This window comes from Stegostoma tigrinum, chromosome 33 (genome assembly GCF_030684315.1).
Source record: "Stegostoma tigrinum isolate sSteTig4 chromosome 33, sSteTig4.hap1, whole genome shotgun sequence".
NCBI classification, from domain to species: Eukaryota; Metazoa; Chordata; class Chondrichthyes; order Orectolobiformes; family Stegostomatidae; genus Stegostoma; species Stegostoma tigrinum.
In genome coordinates this window covers 35,048,387-35,066,333 of record NC_081386.1, presented here as the reverse complement: position 1 = coordinate 35,066,333, position 17,947 = coordinate 35,048,387, and the positions used below count along the sequence as shown (strand labels likewise).

Here is a 17,947-nt window from a genome sequence, read left to right as displayed (position 1 = left end):
TCTTTTCTTTTTATTCCTTCTAGTGCTTTTCTTGTTCAGTTTTTTTTTTCTCCCAGTGACCTCTGGCCCCCAATGGCGATTCCCAGGCTCTAGTGACCTCCAACGAGGAGCAACAATCTCCAGCCTCTGGCAAGACAATTCCTGGCCTCCAACGGCGCATCTCCGACAAGAGATGTTTCTTTACTTCTGGCAATGATTCCTGGCCTTCAGCGAGCGACAATTCCCAACCTCCAGTGATGACTACCAGCCTGGCACAATGGCCTCCTGTAGCAGCCTCCCACAGCAGCTTCCCAGCATGGCATGGTTATCTCCCACCCTCCCGCAGTGGCCTCCCGGAGTGGTGTGGCACCCTCCCAGCCTCTGCATGACAACATCCAGCATGGTGTGGCGAACTCCTGGCCTGGCATGTCACCAGCGCAGTGCGGAGACAGGGCCCGGTGCAGACTGGAAGCTAAGTGCCAGCAGTCTGCTGTACTGAATCCTTTTCTGTAATGCTGGACATTTTATTTCTGTATTGTCTAAAATCTTGTAACAAAAGAATCTGTGCCTGGGTACTTTTGTATCTAAACTGGTGCTGTAATTGGTGACGTAAAAATTTTTCACTGTACTCACCGAGTATATGTATCAATAAAGGCCATTCTGTTCTATTCTTAAAAAAGACTCTACTAAATACTTTTAGGAAAAGATCCTGAAACAGATGTAGGTTGTCCCCATTTCAACACTGAAATAAGATCTCCTAAAATGAGACCTGAATAGTTTAACAGCAGCCAAAAAATGCATACAAACACAAATCAGACGCAGGTTCACACTCTCCCTATAAACCTGTTAAACTCTGAAATGATCAGTTTGCTGGATTCAGGTATCACAACTTAGTGAAGAAGAATAGAAAGTAGTCTCCTGATTTTAATATTGACACACTTCTGTTGGATGCCAGACTTTGCTAATGAATCATCATTGTGCTATTTCACATCAACAAAATAGGCAAAATGTTATTGAGTTTACACCCTTTGACATGAAAGGCAATTCATGTCAGGAGTGGTAATGCCATCCCACTCAGCAGCTCTGCTGTAAGACAACAGTTATTTCATAATAATATTATTTAATAGTTTATTGTGTAATCTTACATTGTGCTCAGCTGCAAAAATGAAAGAAAATGATGGGTTTGCTGGCCTGAAAGGCTTGCATGTATAAGTCAAACAGCTTTTATTTAAGATAACATGGATTGCAGAAATGCAGGATGTCAATTTTTCAGTACGAGAGAGGTTCACATATTCCCAGATTTGAAAAACTCGTGCTCTTTCCAGGTTTTACCTTATCTACAGGAGTGTATTGTTTCACATTTTAAACTAACCTTACTTCTACTCCCGCATGACTAAAAACAGAAAATTTCTCATTTTCACCATTGCTCCCAAAATCTTTTACAGCGTAGTTGAAATTGAAATTGTGTAAACTGTTTCAGCTACATTGAGAAAATTGTAATTCACGAAGAATTTAAAACAAAATTCTGGAAATTCACTGGTCAGTTGACTGTTTCCAGTTTTGATGAAGATTATCACCTAACAAGCTTCAAAATCTCCCCTCCCCTCTACCGCATCCCAAAACCAGCTCAGCTCATCCCTGCCTCCCTAACCTGTTCTTCCTCTCAACTATTCCCTCCTCCTACCTCAAGCCCCACTCCCATTTCCTACCTACTAACCTCATCCCACCCCCTTAATCTGTCCGTCCCCCCTGGGCTGACCTATCTCTTCCCTACCTCCCCACTTACACTCACCTTCAGTGGCTCCATCCCCGCCTCTGACTTATCTGTCCCATCTCCACCTATCTTCTCCTCTATCCATCTTCAATCTGCAACCCCCCTCCATTTATTTCAGAACCCCCTTCCCCTCCCCCATTTCTGATGAAGGGTCTAGGCCCGAAACGTCAGCTTTCCTGCTCCTAAGATGCTGCTTGGCCTGCTGTGTTCATCCAGCTCTACACCTTGTTATCTCAGATTCTCCAGCATTTGCAGTTCCTACTATCTGATACAATTTTAACCGCCACCTAACATGTTAAACTCTTTTTCTGATTTAAATGTTGAATGAGCCTGTTATTCACTTGCAGTACTTTCTCTTTCATATCCAAAGTATTCATATGTTTATCTTCTTCAATTACACAGATCTGTTGTTTTATCACTGGTTTGACATTGCTTATTTTCATTCAGCACGGATAGTTAGTGTCAGTATCTGTATTGCATTGCATTGCATAGGATAGGATCCACAACTATCCAATTTAATTTCGCACTGAAGTATTGCAATAACTACAGCATTGCAGATACTTAGCACAAAATGCAAAGTGCCCCCAATGGATGTATATCACCATCAAAAACACCCGATCAGAGTTGTATAGCACAGAAACAGGCCCTTCGGCCCAACTCATCCATGCTCACCAAGTTTCCTCAACTGAACTAGTCCCATTTGCCTGTGTTTGGCCTATATCCCTTTAAACCTTCTCTATCCATGTATCTGTTCAAATGTGCTTAAATGTTGTAACTGTATCCATATACACCACTTCCTCTGGGAGCTCATTCCATATACACATCACCCTCTGCGTGAAACTGTTTTCCCTCAGGTCCCTTTTAAATCATGCTTCCCTCACCTTCAACCTATGCCATCTAGTTTTGGACTTTCCTACACTGGGGAAAAGGCCTTGGCAATTCACCTTATCTGTACCCCTCATGATTTCATAAACCTCTATAAAGTCACACCTCAACCTCCTACGCTTTGGGGAAAAAATCCCAGCTTATCCAGCCTCTCCTTATAACTCAAACTTCTTAGTCTCAGTAACAAACTGGTAAGTCTTTTTTGCAGCTTTTCCAATTTAAGTACATCCTTCTAATTACACATTAACCAGAATTGTACACAGTACTGCAAATGTGGTCTTATTCAGCTTACATTTTCTTCTTTATTTGTGGGATGTGGGTATCACTGGCTGAACAGCATAAATTGTCAATCCCTAGTTGTCCTTGAGAAGGTGGCGATGAGCTACCTTCTTGAACTCCTGCAGTCCACCTGCTGTGATTTGACCCACAATGCAATTAGGAAGGGAATTACAGGATTTGACCGAGCAACAGTGAAGGAATAGTAAGTGGCTTTGAAGGTTCCCATATATCTGCTGCCCTTGACCTTGTAGATGGAAATGGCTGTGGGTTTGTAAGGTGCTGTCTGAGGATCCTTGGTAAATTTCTGCAGTGCACCTCGTAGATAATACAATGGAGTGTCAACAGTGGAGGGATATGTAGTGCCAATGAAGTGGGCTGCTTTGTCCTAGGTGGTGTGAAGCTTCTCACGTGTTGTTCAGGCTAAACTCATCCAGTTAAGTTAAGATTATTCCAAGAGACACATTTCATGTTCAAATACAACAAGTTCTGGACAATAACCAGACTTGGGCTGATAAGTGGTGAATAACATCTGTGCCACACAAATGCCAGGCTACGATCATCACCAATAAGAGACAATGTAACCACTGCTCCATGACATTCAATGGAGTTGCCTTCGCTGAATCCTCCACTGTCAACATCCTGGGAGTTATCATTGACCAGAAACTCAACTGGACTCACCACATAAATGCAGTTGGGTACAAGTGTAGGTCAGAGATTAGGGATACTGCAGTGAGTAGCTCATCTCCTGGTTCCCCAAAGCCTGTTCACCATTTACAAGGCTTCTCGGAGTTCCCATGCCTATCGCTGCTTAGGATTTTGGTGTTGTCCCAATTAAATTGGTGGTTCTCCTTATCCGTGTGTATTGAGATGAGTGAGTATTGGTCGTGTCTTTTTGTAGCGAGTTGGTTTTCATGTATCTTTTGTTGTTAGTTTCCTTCCTGTTTGTCCGATGTAGCGTATCTCACAGTCACTGCAGTAGATCTTATAGATGACATTGGTCCTGTCCATGGCTGGGAGTGGGTCTTTAGTTCGGGTGAGCAGTTGTCACAGAGTTGATGTGGGCTTCTGTGCCAGTCTGATGCCCAGCGGTTGTAGGAGCCTTGTGGTTAGTTCTGACGTGTTCCAGACGTAGGGTAGTGTGATGAGTGTGAAAAAGGGTCAGACCCAAAATGTCAGCTTTCCTGCTCGGCCTGCTGTGTTCATCCAACTCTACACCTTGTTGTCGCAGGTCAGAATTATATTGAGTTTGAAAGAATTAAACAGAGCAACTTCGATAGTTGAATGAGAGCTTTAAAGATAGAAAAGACATATGGGGCTCTAGAGTTATTGTTCTGCTAGAGGAGTTTCAAAACTCACTTTCAGAAGTGGTAAGAACTCATGTTGAGGAACATAAGGTTAAAACAGCAAGAAGAGTTGTAGAGATGGTGATTGAATATGCATTAGTGCACAAATTGAAATTTTGCTTTTGGCAGCAATTTCATTCAGTAGGGATAGAAGTTGGGGGGAGAAAAGGAGATCCTTCAATGAAAAACAAAGGGTAGATCACACCAGGAACAGTTTACCACATGTGGGGAAAAAAGAAACCCAAGAGGGTGGAAAAGAGAAATACCTCAGGTGTTTAAAATGGAATATGGAGGAACACAAAAAGTCACAGTACTGGTAGTTTAAGAAAGGCATTGGGAAAAAGGGTGCAGGAAAAGAGGCTAAATCGTTGGGATTATTTAAGGTAGTGAAGAAAATCCCAGAAGTTGCAGGAGAGTGCACAACCTAGCCACAGGCTGGATAATAAGATAGTTGCCCGATCTTTTCAAAGACTTTACCTGTACGGGTCAGATTTACTCAGGCAGAACAGGAGAGTAGGTAAAGAACTTAAAATATTGAGAGATACAGGAGCTAATCTGTCTCTAATAATAAGTGTACTGAACAACCCAGCCTTATAGACACCAGTCTTCAGCCAATTTGATTCACTGCATGTGTTATCAAGAAACAGTTGGAGATACTGGATACTGCAATGGCAATGGGCCCCAATAAATATTCTAGCAATAGAACTCAAGACTTGTGCTCCAGAACTGTTCTCCTAGCCAGGCTGTTCCAGTCCAATTACAACACTAGTATCTACCTGACAGTGTGGAAAATTGCCCAGGCATGTCCTATCCATAAGAAGCAGAACAAATCCAATATGGTCAGTTATTGCCCTATCAGTCTGCTCTTGATTATCAGTAAAGTGATGAAAGGTGTCATCAACAGTGCTATCAAGCAGCACCTGCTCAGCAATCACCTGCTCAGTGCTGCCCAGTAAACACATTGAACTTGACCCCGTATACACTCCATTATGAAGGAAAACCGGAACGGAGGCAATCCAGCTCAACGGACTCCTGAGTTTAAAAACCAGGCAGGAAAACACACCAACGCTTCATTCGAGGCTGATACCCAACGGGGTAGTGAAATGTCTGTGGAACAGTAAACCAGTTCGGCGAGCCAACCAACCTCAAAACCCACAACCCAAGCTACAAATCTACTCCAAAACCTTGGATGGATAGTTGCCTGATATTTCACCCCTCAGCCCCTATGAGGAGAAAATCCTGGCCCTCATAGAAGGTATTGCTAAGTTGTCAATGTCCCACCAACCAAGTAAGTACCATTCTTCATTACACCGCAAGTTTCACAGTAACCAGATGTCAGTGTCATTGATTGCAAATTGTGATGTATTCTCTATTTTACCTTGCAGGTACTGCCAGCATGTCTACACCACCACTGAGAAAGAGTCAGCTCCCCCAGTTGCCACATCCTCAACCTCTAAGGACAAGAGTACAAAAGCATCAACAAGACTCCTCCAATTCCCGACTGAAATATTGACACTCAGTGGGAGTGTTGCCATTAGCAGATGTGGGAGTACAATTTGATGAACACCTCATTGTGGCAACTCCACAACAGAGAAACATTCAAGGCTGCTGGCACTTGGGGGGTCTGCAGAGACCAGGCACCTGCTCAACCCCAGGCAGGAAAGGATCCTACGATGTCAACAGTCAGGAACTTCATCAGCATGTACAAGGAAGAACAGAAGAAACAGATAACAATATGGGATTCAATAGATCTCAGTGCCCATAAGCTGCAACAGTGCAGTGAGGAAGCATCTGCACACTTCCGTATGCAAGCCTCCATGGTCAGGTTTGCAGCTATCGTGGGATCCAAGTCCAACATCTTCAAGTCCTACATACACATACACACACACTCTTGCACTCCACTACCCAAATCATTGTTCCTCAGGGCCAAAAGCAGGGTGACAGGGGGCGGGGGGCCTGGTGCCCCTTGCTCACAAGGAGCCCAGGCAGTATCAAGAGGCATCCAGTTGAAGGAAGACCCACACAGAGGATGCTCAGAAGTCTTCCCTCAGAAAATTCATTTTCTGAACCATCAAGTAAACTGGTAGGTTAATACATCCCTAAAGTTATATTTAGCTGAACCCTAACATCAAGTGCTATGACCTAAATGTTTACTTCATTTAACACAGAACATCATAAAGCTGCAGGGAAGAAAGTATTTACAAAATGATGTAGAGTTTTGAACATTTTCATGTGGTTAGAATCTTGGGCAACAATCACTTTATCCCAACGTAATTAAGTGACACCTTCATGTCTCCAGCACTTTAGGCAAACATTATTGGGAAAATGATAAACAGTCTAGCAGTCTTAACTGAATGTCAACACTTACGGACACAGTAATCATCACTTTCATAATATCCAGGGCAGCACTGTGATCTTCTTCTATACATTGTTCTTAGACCTCGGCGATAAGCTGTTTTGTAACTGATTCTGTAATAAAACAATTATTTGTGAAATTGCTGGTTTCTTGGCTTTGTGTAATTGAAAAGTAAAATAATTTTATCTAACAAGGTTTTTAGAAAATTCATAAGCCAGCAAATGCCATTTAAAAATTCTAAAAGATAATGGGAAATACAATGGGAAACATGCAAAACCCTTTGGGGTGAAATCTGTAGAAATAGCAAGATCAACAGAATAGGAGTTTTAAAGAATTCAGTTATTTTATTATTGAAGCAAAATAGTCTGGAACTACCAAATCTGTGCACTGAAGTCGCTGCTAAAATTAGTCAGCAACTTTAGCTAAACACAGACTGCACACTAGATACATGATTACCTTTAAATTTCTAATAATTCCAGATGATTTCTTTGCTTACAGGAAGATAGTGAACAATTAAAGGAAACAGAACTGAACTCGAGTCAGGTCCAGAAACTACAATGAAAGCCTTTCACTGGCAACAAATTCTAATTACTGACCTCAACGTATACTTTGATATTTTTCATCGAGGATTATTGCAAAATAAGTTAGCAACCAGACAATAATATTTTTTATTCTTGATTAATTTTTGCAAGACATCCATTCTTCTAAAGGATTGCACTTGGTCCAGAGCTTGATCTAGAATCTATTACTAAAGAATAATGTTCTCAAAAGCTACAGGTAACATAGCAACAACGTTCTCCTGATTTATAAGTTATCCAAACTAGGCAATGAAGTTATTACCTTGCACGCTGTTTGACTATTTTTTACTCAGTGGCGAGTTTATTGTTTTACAGCCAAATAACTCAATCTAACTGAAAGATTCACCGCTGATATATAAAATATGTTTGCTCCATTTGAAACTAACCTGTGTCTGGTACATTTAAACCAATTAAGAATATCAGTACATCTCGTGTAGTAGACTTGGTCAAATGGATGGGCATAGGATTCCTGAACAGTGACTGCATAACTGAGAAAACAAAACATAAACAGTTTTAATTGATGAATATCCTGTACATGAGAATTAAAATGATAGAGAAAATCTAAAAATATTAACCACAAGGCTAGATTTTGATTGATTAGAAAATTAAAAGTAATGTAACGTTGTTTACAACATCAATTTCTGTCAAAGAAAATGAATGTCTGTAACATAGCAATTACTACTGGTAAATAAATCTTGAAGTGTAAGACACAATTGGTTTCTACTTTGTTTCAAAGATTATAGGAATTCCTTCATGTCAGAAATTTGTTCCACTTCCACTTCATATCAACTTTTTATCAGATTTCAGAGTGCAACAAAACATTTCAACACTGAATTGAGTATTCTTGTTTCATCAATGCAAGTTCCTAGGAGAACACTTCTAAATTCATACCGTAACTTTTGTTTTCCAGTATTCAGTGGCTCACTCCCATGTTACTCATTCTTTCCAAGTTCTCTTGCCTGGCCATAGTAAGATGCCTGGCTCTACACAGCGATTCTCAGAGGCAGCAGCAGCTACCATTGTGGAACAGTCACCATCACAAAGCATCATATTGTGGTATTATGAATAGGAAAAAAACTGACCAGCTCTTTGATGTTCAAATGAAGTTAGCATCCAGAATGTCAGACATTGTTTGTGACTGTACATGACTTTTCCAAATTTACAAATACGTGTGAAAGTCTCACACATCTGGGCATATCAGGAAATTGCAGGAACGCAACTCAATTTTTCACCCATTAACTTCAATTTTTCCAAAAAATTCACTTCATGTGGATATTATCTTGCTGCAAACGAATGCTGAAGATTAAAGAGTCAAATTTCCTGTCAGGGATACTTACGCCATAGGGTATTGATAGGTAATTATGATACCAGCTTTCGGTTAAAATTTGGTTTTCAATGGGATTTGCACAGTGTCTTTAAGGTGCAGGAATGTAGTGTGTGGTATGTCTTTCAGTCCTCTTACATTACCTTCCACTTTTTAAAACTACAGGGTATCAACATGCAGGGATGTCCAAAATGGATTTTGCAGCTGTCAACTTTTTGAATAAAAGTTGTATGTGAAACTTTCTGGATTGTGTTTACACTTCATTTCTTAGTGCAGCTAGTCTAGGTTCTGAATCGGACAGCTAAATTTCACATTGCATCCAGGTCTAAGCAGGCATTCCACTTCTCAACAACAAAGGTCTGCTACAATCTGGAATGTGCTACCTGAAAGGGTGTTGGAACTAGACTCCACAGAAACTATGAAAAACCACTGGCTGTGTACTTGAAGTGAATTAATTTGCTGTGTTTACAACACCATAAGACTGTAAGATATAGGATCAGAATTAGGCCATTCAACCCAACAAGTCTGCTCCACATTATGAGCATTGCCGATATGTTTCGCAACCTCATTATCCTGCCTTCTCCCCTTAACCCTGATCCCCTTACTAATCAAGAACTAGCTATTTCTGTCTCTATGACTTGGCCTCAACAGTCCTCTGCAGCAACGAATTCCAGATTCACCACCCTTTGGCTGAAAGAAATCTCCTCCATTCTAAAGGGTCATCCCTTCTGAGACTGTGCCCTGGGGTCCTAGTCTCTCCTACGAGTGGAAGCATCTCCTGCAAGTCTACTCTATGCAGGGATCTCTGTGTGCCATAAGTTTCAAGGAGATTCCCACTCATCCTTCTAAACTCTATCAAGGACAGACACCAAATCCTCACCCACTCCTTATGTGACAAGACCTTTATTCTTGGGAACCTCCTCTGGACCCCCTCTAAGGCTAGCACACCCTTCCTTGATATGGGGCCCAAAACTGCTCACAATTTTCCAAACACTATTTGACTGGAATTTTACATAGTTTCAGCAGTGCACCTTTTCACTTCTATTCTAGCTCTTTCAAAATAAATGCCAACACTGCATTTGCCTTCTTAACTGCCAAGTGAGCCTGAATGTTGATTGTGCAAGAATCCTGAACTAGGACTCCTAAATTCCTTTGTGCTTCAGATTTCTGAAGCCTTTACCTCTTTAGACAATAGTCTACATCTCTGTTCATCTTACCAAAGTCAAAACTCACACTTTTCCACAATGTACTCCATCTGCCACTTCTTTGTCCACTCTCCTAGCTGTCCATATCCTTCTGCAGGCTACCCACTTCTTCAACACTATCTGTTCCTCCAACTACCTTTGTGTAATCTGAAAACTAAAAACAATGCCCTAAGTCCTTAATCCAGATTTTTAATGTGTAACGTGAATAGTTGTGGTGCCTGCAGAATTCCAATAGTCACCGACTGCCATCCCAAGAGACTCCTTCATTCCTATTTTCTGCCTTCTTCCAGTCAGTCAATCCTCTAATATTGCCCTAAACATCATGCACTCTTCTTATTTTAGCAGCCTCCCGTGTGTCATTTGACAAATCCAAATAGGCGATGTTCACTGACTCTCCTCAAAAGAATTTTAAGAGATGTGTCAGACATGATCTCTGCTTGACAAAGCTGAGCTGACTCCACCCTATTTTACCCTGCACTTCCAAGGACTCCACAATCTCATCCTTAATAATGGACCCTAAACTCTTACCAACAAATGAGGTCAGGCTAACCAACTTTTAATTTCCTATCTTCTGCCTCACTTCCTTCTTAAGCAGGCTTGTGACATTACAATATGACTAGAAAACTAGGATCAGATCTAAATTAGACAACTCTATTAAGGAGCCAGCTGAGACAGCAGGCCAAATGTCCCACTTCTGTTTCATGGTTTTACAGTTTTGCTCAGCAAATACTCAGATAATGCCAGGACAGCAGAAATCTGGGCCTCAATCTGGAGAATCTACCAATTCATCAGGAACATTAACAATCAAATCTTTAAACTACTTTATGAGCGAAATTCTTGGTCTTTGGATGTCTGGTTAGATGAGGAATTATGGATGCAAACCTGCATTTACCATTCTATGACACAGCATATTTCAACCACAATGCATTTTTTACTTTTACAAGTCATTTGATTCCTGTCAATAAAATTCCTATTTTAATATAGTGAAAATATTATTATATGATTACAAATTAATGGCTGAATCAGGTATTTCTTTGAAGAAATTAGACATTGTCATAACTGTTTAATAATCAACATTTAATCCTAAAGGGCAATAAAGGTCATTTGCTCAGGCTCCCCTTGCAATGTGATTTATTAATGTCTACATAACAAAGTCATCATGTGATGTACAGCAAATCAATAATAGAGTTTAATCTGGCTTTTCTCTTGATTGCAATGTTGTGCTCATACCAATTCATTCAATCAATAGTTTGAGAGTATGCTTTTGGTTTGCTAATGCTTCTTTAAAATAATCGCTAATGCTTCTTTAAAATAATTGTACGAGGTCTTGGTTTCTTGATTAACCCGAAGAATATTAAATTTCTTTTGTCATTTTATTTTCTATTTTGTTTTAAAACTTTCAAAGAGAGAGGAAAATTAGTTTAAACTTTTCACTTGCACAAGTTTTTTTTTAGAAACGATATGCATCTTGTAGTTTGCACATTATTAACTATCTTCTCTGAGAAGAGCTAAACTGCTCTTTTTCTACTTTATTTGCAAGTAATCTTTATAATCACAAAATCAAAATACAATTTTAATTTAATTAAAATTTCAACTTTATCCCAGACAGAAAAGATTTCATGATCTCCTAACAATAATGTAATCAATTAGTAATAAAAACTTCATTAGGTTCATGTTTATTTTTCTTTGAATGTAACATTATCACTCCCAGTTGAAGAAATAACAAACATTCAACCTTTATACTAATTAGAGACAATAAAAAAATTCTATTGCTTAAGGCTTCCCCTCACCCAATGTAGGATAAAACATAAATGAAACATCTCACTGTTAAATTGCCCTGTTTTTTAAATTTTTGTTTTGTGTTTTACATATAGAAGAAACATAATATAAATTCTTACATTCTTATGGTTAATTCTACAAAATGTAGTCTCCAGTATATGGAGTACTAGCTTTCTACTCACCACACCGAGCTTCAATGTATTCTTTTTTAAAGGTGAATTAATTACAGAAGCATCGAAAATCCTATACTGTAGTAATTAATTCATTGCGTAATCCTTCAGGTAAAGTTTAGGTACAACAACTTTTGAGTGCATCCTTCAAAAATATCCAAAGTTAAAAATACAGTTAACTTTAAATAGATTTTTCTGCTTGTGAAATAACTTGGGATGCTTCTATACTGAAAAAAAACTGTTCATTGTCTAGGCTGTAGCAGTGTAATTCCCGACTAAAAAAGTTGCCAATGCTCAGAGTTATGAGTTACTGCCCATAAAACTGAAGCAAAGTTTTGCAAAAAAAAAGCACATGAATCATATGGCAGCTGATGTAAGGAATGGCTAGAGAAAATGATGGAAATTATTATCACACTTGCTGCTGAGGGAGACAAATTTAAATGACCAAATATGAGCATAGAAATATCAGTTTTCCAAATGCTCCAGGGAGGAGAAAGTTATGACATGTTAGGCCCCTTGCCAAATGTAACTGTGTTGGCTGAACTAGTTAATTGATAATTCTATTAAGTTTACAGTGCTAAGCCAACAACCCAAAGCATCTTGGCTTCACAACAGAAATATGAAACAAAGTCAAGATAAACTGTACCTAATTTAAAAAATGAGCTGTGCCTTATTTTAATGTCCTGGGCATAAGTAATTAAGATTCTACAATGTCATAATGTCAGATAATATTCATTTGAAATAAATTTTCTACAATAGTCTAACCTGCTACTTGCCTTCTTTCTTTGAAAGATGTCAACACATTGTTTGAGGTGGTGTTCCAAATTTGCCAACGTCCAAATAATAATAACTTTTTATATGTGGTGCTGTCTTTGATGTGGAAATTTTATCCTGAACTATTCAGAAAAATGTACATACTACATTCTAAGACTTTTCACTATCAATTTGGGATGTAACCTACTCAAAAATAAAATGATTGCCCATATTCGAAGAATTCAATAAAAATAAATGGTCAAGTTGAACCCCTTTCCATCAAAAGCAGTATACAATTCGAATTTTGATAAATCTACAAAATGTACTAATTAAAGTATCCAAGTTCTTTGTGAACAAAGAAAATTAACACAACACAACACCACACAAACTGTGCAAGTGAAAAGAAAGCTTTAAATATCAAGTTTACCTTTCCCAATGGCTGCACACATTGGGATCATCAGGATTCAGACACCAGGCTGATCGTGTTAGGTAGCAACTCATGATCACACTCAGGAACCAACTGAATGCAACACAAACCATTCTTCCAAATCTAAAGAAAACAAAAAAAATTACAAATCTTGTGTAATTTATCCGACAGGACCACTAATTTGTGCATTTCACCAGAAGAATTTTCCTCTTTGTGTAAGTTCACTTAGATTCCATTCAGAACTTCGCTACGCTTGAAAGTAGTAGAATCAAGAATGTGACTTATGAAGAGGTGAGTTTTTAAATAAACATCCTATTTTACCACAACATTAATGTTTAGAAGCAGTGTTCTGACAATGATTCAGAATCCCAAGTACTTATTGACATTTTTAAACTTTTAATGCCAAAACATGTTGTTTTTAAAAAGGACTGCTACTGAATAACTGCACATATGAATTCAATAACTGAGGGGAAAGTTGTGTGTGAAATCCGTGGAATATCATGCCTATCAATTATCAGGGAAATTTTGAACTAGGAGACTTTCTTTTAAAACTTAGCTTAGGAACCAGCTTCCACTAGCTGAACTCAGAGGGAAAATATTTGTCAATCTATCTACTCTAATGCTTTTTCAATATTTTTGAATTCATGACCCCTAGTTATTCACACACACTAAAGGAAATATTTCTCTATTCCATTCAGAAATTTCAAATAGGTTAACTCTAAACTTTTTCTGCTCCAAGGTAAACAGAACAAACTTTCCCACCTCTCCACGTTACTGAAGTCCCAGATGACATCCTGTTAACTACCTTATCTTTTCTTTTAAATTTTCAGTTTCCTTTAAATTTTCCTTTCATTCTTACCATGAATTATAACTCTGTTTGAGAGGAATGTTATGGGGTCCAAGCAATTTGGGTAATGTGATATTTACAGTAGAATCAAATGAGAACTCCAGCAAGGCCAATTTCGGCATCAGGAGAGTCTCGTTCCATCTTTTATGCTTTTCCCAAGCAAGTTGCCTGTTAAAAAAACTTTATTGACGACCCAAATCACTTCATTAATATTCAGCTTTGTATCTTATTGAGCTTCCCGAACAAGCCAGCGTCAAGAAATCCTGACATGGAGACCATGCGACTACCTGAAAAGTTCTGCTCACCACTTGACTCTATGCTGGACACCAGCTATCAGCATTTTACTGTTCACTCCAATGGACATCATCTACATACACTCACATCCACGGACAATAGTATGCAACTTCTAAGAGCCCATATGGCACATCTCTGATCCACTTCCAGGTTGCTTCTGAACTTCAATGGGGCTTGGACACAGTCAGCCAGCCACTTGGGGTGGTCACATTCGGAATGCTCCTCACATAAAGGAGTAAGCAGCTGAATGTCTTGCAGCACACTATCATTCTTGAGTCTTTCTGCCATTACTATCATTCTAGAATGAGAGAGAGCCAGCTATTAAGGAGTATGAAAGTGAGTGGCACAGATGTGTGGATCATCACACTTCTAGTGCAGCGGTGGGGGGTATTCTAAGTGAGTGGTTGAGCACTGAGGGCATGCTGCTTGAGTAGACTCTGCAGTTTGGGATGGGTGACAGCAAATAAGGAAGTTGTTACATGAGTACAGCTGCCTAGATAGAGTAGATGTACTGGAGAGAAGATCATAGCACTTACCCTGGGGGAGTGGATAAGGTCAATGACCTCCTCCTACATTCCTCCAGACTAGCCTGGGTGAAATCTCAGACCTGGCTGGCATGGTCTGGTCTCACTGCCTCCACTGCCGCTCTTGGGGGGAGGAATAACTTGTGCCTCTGATCAGCCCATCCAGTTGGATCTCCGGGGTCCTGCCTACACAGGGGAGTACTAATTTCCTCCTGTCTGTTGAGTACAGAGAAAACATAGCTCCAGAATGAGTGTTTATACAGCTCTACAACAAGTTTTAAAGATGGCACAAGTGCAAGGGATGCTGATGAATATCTATATATCAGCCGTGTACTGCATTGTTCTGGAAATAGTGTGTGGTAAGATGTGGCCAAAATTGGACACAATAGATGTCATACCTGCGGGGTGGATAAGTAATGAGGCATCTGAACTCAATATCGAGTTCAATAAAATGTGAGGCTGGATGAACACAGCAGGCCAAGCAGCATCTCAGGAGCACAAAAGCTGACGTTTCGGGCCTGGACCCTTCATCAGAGAAGGGGATGGGGAGAGGGAACTGGAATAAATAGGGAGAGAGGAGGAGGCGGACCAAAGATGGAGAGAAAAGAAGATACGTACAGAGGACAGTATAGGTGAGGAGGTAGGGAGGGGATAGGTCAGTCCAGGGAAGACGGACAGGTCAAGGAGGCGGGATGAGGTGGTAGGTAGGAAATGGAGGTGCGGCTTGAGTTGGGAGGAAGGGATGGGTGAGAGGAAGAACAGGTTAGGGAAGCGGAGTCAGACTGGGCTGGTTTTGGGATACAGTTGGGGGAGGGGACGAGCTGGGCTGGTTTTGGGATGCAATGGTGGAAGGTGACGAACTGGGCTGGTTTTGGGATGCGGTGGGGGAAAGGGGAGATTTTGAAGCTAGTGAAGTCCACATTGATACCATTGGGCTGCAGGGTTCCCAAGCAGAATATGAGTTGCTGTTCCTGCAACCTTCGGGTGGCATCATTGTGGCACTGCAGGAGGCCCATGATGGACATGTCATCTAAAGAATGGGAGGGGGAGTGAAAATGGTTTGCGACTGGGAGGTGCAGTTGTTTATTGCGAACCGAGCAGAGGTGTTCTGCAAAGCGGTCCCCAAGCCTCCGCTTAGTTTCCCCAATGTAGAGGAAGCCACACCGGGTACAGTGGATGCAGTATACCACATTAAGCAGAGGTTCACCTGCACATCTGCCAATGTGTAGAGTCATCTTGGGGCCTGGGATAGGGGTGAAGGAGGTGGTGTGGGGGCAGGAACAGCAACTCATATTCCGCTTGGGAACCCTGCAGCCCAATGGTATCGATGTGGACTTCACCAGCTTCAAAATCTCCCCTTCCACCACCGCATCCCAAAACCAGCCCAGTTCGTTCCCTCCCCCCACTGCACCACACAACCAGCCCAGCTCTTCCCCTCCACCCACTGCATCCCAAAACCAGTCCAAACTATCTCTGCCTCCCTAACCTGTTCTTCCTCTCACCCATCCCTTGCTCCCACCCCAAGCCGCACCTCCATCTCCTACCTACTAACCTCATCCCACCTCCTTGACCTGTCCGTCTTCCCTGGACTGACCTATCCCCTCCCTACCTCCCCACCTATACTCTCCTCTCCACCTATCTTCTTTTCTCTCCATCTTCGGTCCGCCTTCCCCCTCTCTCCCTATTTAGTCCAGAACCCTCACCCCATCCCCCTCTCTGAAGAAGGGTCCAGGCCCGAAATGTCAGCTTTTGTGCTCCTGAGATGCTGCTGGGCCTGCTGTGTTCATCCAGCCTCACATTTTATTGTCTTGGATTCACCAGCATCTGCAGTTCCCATTATCACTCATCAATATCGAGTTCAATAGTTTTAGGGCCTAAATTCTCCCATGTCCTAGCCCACTATCTAACACAACCAGGCCTTGTTATCTCAGAGCCTTCCATTACACATTACTTATTGTTAGTCACTAATAGTTCCTATTAACAGCTATTCACACAAAAGGCCAGATCATTGTCAACTCCCTTGTCCAACCAAACTACTCTTCTCTCTTTCTGGTCTTTACCCTTTATCCTATTGTTTACTCCCTACCCTATTCCCCTTCCCATTGTCTGCAATATAAACCAACGTTTTCCTAATTACCATCAGTTAGGAGGAAGGGTCAGTGGACCTGAAGCACTAATGTTGATTTTTTTCTTCACAGATGCTGCCAGACCTGCAGAGCTTTTCCAGCAACTTGTGTTTTTGTTCCTGATTTACAGCATCCGCAGTTCTTTTGGTTTTTATTTAGTGTTGAAGATGCTCTGCTCCTCTCTCCAACAGGGTTTCCATTCCAATCTGCCAAACGCATATTCCCCTCCCTTCCCTTGTCTTCCACAGGGACCATTCCCTCTAGGACACCCTGGTCCATCCTACCTTCACCCCAACATCCCCTCCACCCACCACAGCCCCACGGCATCTTCCCTGCAATGAGGCAAGGTGCAACACCTGCCAATTTACCTCCTCCCTCTCAGTATCTAAAGGCCCACACATATCTTCCAGGTGAAGCAACACTTCACCCACACTTCCCAGAATCTGGTAAACTGCACTCACTGCTCACTATGTGGTTTCCTCGACAGTGGGGAAACAAAATGTAGACTGGTGACCGCTTTGCAGAACATCTATATTCTGCTCGCCAAAAACACCCTGAGCTTCCAGTTACCTGGCTATCATCTCTGCGTTAGGTTTGCTGCAGAGTTCCAGCAAAGTGCAGTGTAAGGTGGAAAAAACACCTGCTTTTCCTCTTGGGCGCCTTGCAGCCCTCTAGATTCAATATCAAATTCAATAGTTTTAGGGCCTAAACTTTCCATGTCCTAGCCTCCTACTCCACACTTCAGGCCTTGTCATCTCATAGCCTTCCATTACACACTACCTATTGTTCGTCCCCATTAACAGCTATTCACCCACCTATCCAGATCATTATCAACTCCTTGTCTGTCCAACTACTCTGCTATCTCTTTGGGTTCTATCCTTTATCCTATCATTTACTCCCTAACCCATTTCCCTCTGTCTTCTGCATTTAACTGATGTTTTCCTAGCTACCATCAGTTCTAAGGAACAGTCACCAAAACATTAACTCTGATGTTTTTTCACAGATGCTGTCAGACCTGCAGAGATTTTCAAGCAACTTCTGTTTTTGTTTCTGATTTACAGCACCCACGGTTCTTTCAGATTTTACGTAATAAGGCAAGTTTGATAAGATATGGCAAAAAAAAGCTTGCAGTGGAAATCCATTAAGTTAACTGTAAAAGGAGAAGACATTTCTATTTTTAAAGTAAATTAGTTTACTTATAAAACTAAGTAAACCATTTGCTTTTTAGCTACTTCATCAACTTGCCATACCACTAAGTGCAAGCAGTCTTTGGTTTACAAATTGGTTCCATTCTTGAGTACGTT

At 41.0% G+C, this 17,947-nt stretch overlaps 1 protein-coding gene across 3 annotated transcripts in view; it reads right to left on the bottom strand.

Annotated features, from left to right (window-relative positions):
- megf11 (multiple EGF-like-domains 11) overlaps positions 1-17,947 on the bottom strand; it is a 498,254-nt gene that overhangs the window by 390,198 nt on the left and 90,109 nt on the right. For all 3 annotated transcript variants that reach the window (XM_059639362.1, XM_059639360.1, XM_059639361.1), the window contains 3 exons: positions 12,853-12,975; positions 7,581-7,682; positions 6,629-6,729 (listed from right to left, as the gene is read on the bottom strand). In XM_059639362.1, coding sequence (XP_059495345.1) covers positions 6,629-6,729; positions 7,581-7,682; positions 12,853-12,965 — 316 coding nt within the window. In that variant the 5' untranslated portion in view covers positions 12,966-12,975. The remainder of the gene's footprint in view (positions 1-6,628; positions 6,730-7,580; positions 7,683-12,852; positions 12,976-17,947) is intronic.